Consider the following 2619-nt stretch of genomic DNA (forward strand, 5'->3'; position numbering starts at 1 on the left):
TTCTCATGATAGGCTCTGAAGACCTTTTGACCAACACTCCCAGCAGCCGCCTCCACAAAGGAGGCTTGGAACACACACACACACACACACACACACACACACACACACACACACACACACACACACACACACACACACACACACACACTCACTCCTCCTTTCCACTGCACTTTTATGGTTTCCTTTGCTTGTGCTTTCAGCCAGAAGCCCTCCCACAGGCTTCTGTCGCTGTGGAAAGAAGCTTGCATAACTTTACTAACTGGGTCAGCTCCTCTTTCCGATCCAGCCAAGAGTCGTACAGACCTTTTCCATCAAGCAGCACTCCACTCACTCATGTTCCTGAATTTATGCTACACTCAGGTCACTGTGTGGCCTCTACAGCTGTCTTATCTATCACTACATGTTCATAACGTTTCTCCGAGCATGTTCTCTCAGACTCAGACAGGAAAAATTATGACTTAGAGTTGAAGTCACACATTACTCATCACACATCTGTTAACAGTTGCTGGTTATTTCTGTGTGTGTTACCAGGTGGTATTTGAGGTGGCTTTTAACAGTGCCAGAGGCGGATACGTGGCAATAGATGACATCTCCTTTTCTCCTGAATTCTGCCACACTGACACAGGTGATTATAGGGCGGGGTGGTTAACAACAATCACAGACTGTTCTGTATCGCACTGAAAGTGAAATCTCACTTGTGGTCACTAGAGGCTGCAATGTTAAAGGGGCCTTTTTCTGCTCATTTTCAGTATGTAGTGTCTCTACTGTAACATGTTTCCATGCTTTAATTTTCAAAAAGCTCTTTATTTTTCTAATACTGCATCACTTTTCACCCTCTCAACAGCTTTTTGAACATTGAAACATTGCAACATGTCACAGTAGAGGCACAACATACAAATATGAACCTGAAAATGAGCACATTAGGGCCCCTTTAACTAATCTTCCACTCCCAGAGAATTATGGCTGGTAAATTCCGGCAAGGCATTTTGCCTCAAACTTCTGTAACAATTTTACAAATTAAAAATTCATATCAAATGTATATTGTTCTTTTCACTCAGGATTTCCCACATTAAATGTTTACCATATATTATAAACGTATTACCTGCCGTTGTAATTAAACAACAGTTTTATTTAAATAAAGTCAAAACAATGTGCTTGTTTTTAAAAAGTGATAATTTATTCATGAAACAAGAAAAGTACTTTTTTACATGGTAGGCCTTCAATATGCAGTCTAATCAATTATAGTTAATGATTACTTTTATTTGAGGGTGGTTGATTATAAGAGGGAGCAATGGGCTGAGAGTCACTCATGGGTAATTAGTCACTTATCATTCAAATCCAGCATTGATGTTTCCTGCAAATAATAATTTTACAACCAGCAATGGTTCTCACGCAGAGACTTTAAGCTGCTAGTCTTTTATTCCAGCATCCTAACCCCCTCCCCCAGTTCCCCCTTTAGTTGAACGATGCACACTGTTCATATCTTAGGAGGGGCTCACTGTGATGCTGTGTTTTTTATTCCAGAGCCGAACTTTGACCCCTCTATAGCCAACTGTGACTTTGAGGACGGGCTGTGTCTGTACCATCAGGAGAAAACAGACAGTAAGGAGTGGAGCCGAGTGTCAGTGAAGCCTAACGCCTACAGAATAGGAGACCACACCACAGGAGTTGGTGAGTCTCACACCCACACACACACACACACACACACACACACACACACACACACACACACACCACACCCACACCCACACACACACACACACACACACACACACACACACTAGGGATGAACGATTAATTGATTTTATATCGAAATCGCGATTTGAAATGATGCAGTTATCAAATCGCAAAGCCTTGATTTCAGTTTTTGTTCTTCTTGTGTGTCAGTCATCCACACCAATCAGAAGTGCTGTGCTCCACATGTACCAGTCATTGTTAACCAATCAGAAGTGGCCCATGATAGTAGGTGATATACAGATTGATCCAATCACCTGCCAAGTATTTTTGAAATACTTTTCCAAATGGCTTCCAATGGAGCTTTCCTAGATGGTTTGCGTCAGGTTAGTAATGCTCCATCACATGTTTTACATCTATTACAGGGCGAATCTTAAACTGAAGCTTGACTTTAAAGCAACCCAACGGAAGTTTCATGTAAGTTTAGTTATTTCACTCGTAGCTCGGGCTGCGGGGGTGCTAGAGACGGGAGCACATTGATACGACCTTCCTAGCCGGAGATATGGCCGCATTTTACAATAAACTTCCGTTGGGTCGCTTAAAAACAAATATCGCAAATCAAATCGCAATATCTGTCAGAAAAATCACAAATAGATTATCCCCAAAATCGTGCAGCCCTAACTCAGTCCAACTCAGGAGCTGTGTTTCAGTCCGTATGACTTCTGTAGAAAAACACTCGACTGTAATGTAAACAACAAATACAAGGAGGATGAGGAGGAGAGTAAAACTGAAACTCTGATTCACACCACAGAACAACTGACTCACCACCTGAAGCCAAAACACATTATTTAACACCCAGAAACACTCGGGAGTCTCTTTCAAGTGACAGCCTGCGATTAGAGGAGGCACAATCACAGAAGAAGAAGATGAAGAAGTAGAAGAAGA

General features: G+C 41.9%; 1 protein-coding gene across 1 annotated transcript in view; it reads left to right on the forward strand.

Annotated features, from left to right (window-relative positions):
• The window catches only part of LOC104951714 (uncharacterized), a 7545-nt gene that overhangs the window by 348 nt on the left and 4578 nt on the right, over positions 1 to 2619 (forward strand). The window contains exons 2-3 of the mRNA XM_010778445.1: positions 532 to 625; positions 1525 to 1671. Coding sequence (XP_010776747.1) covers positions 532 to 625; positions 1525 to 1671 — 241 coding nt within the window. The remainder of the gene's footprint in view (positions 1 to 531; positions 626 to 1524; positions 1672 to 2619) is intronic.

Source organism: Notothenia coriiceps, unplaced genomic scaffold (assembly GCF_000735185.1).
Source record: "Notothenia coriiceps isolate Sejong01 unplaced genomic scaffold, NC01 NC01_scaffold00019001, whole genome shotgun sequence".
In the NCBI taxonomy this organism is placed as follows: Eukaryota; Metazoa; Chordata; class Actinopteri; order Perciformes; family Nototheniidae; genus Notothenia; species Notothenia coriiceps.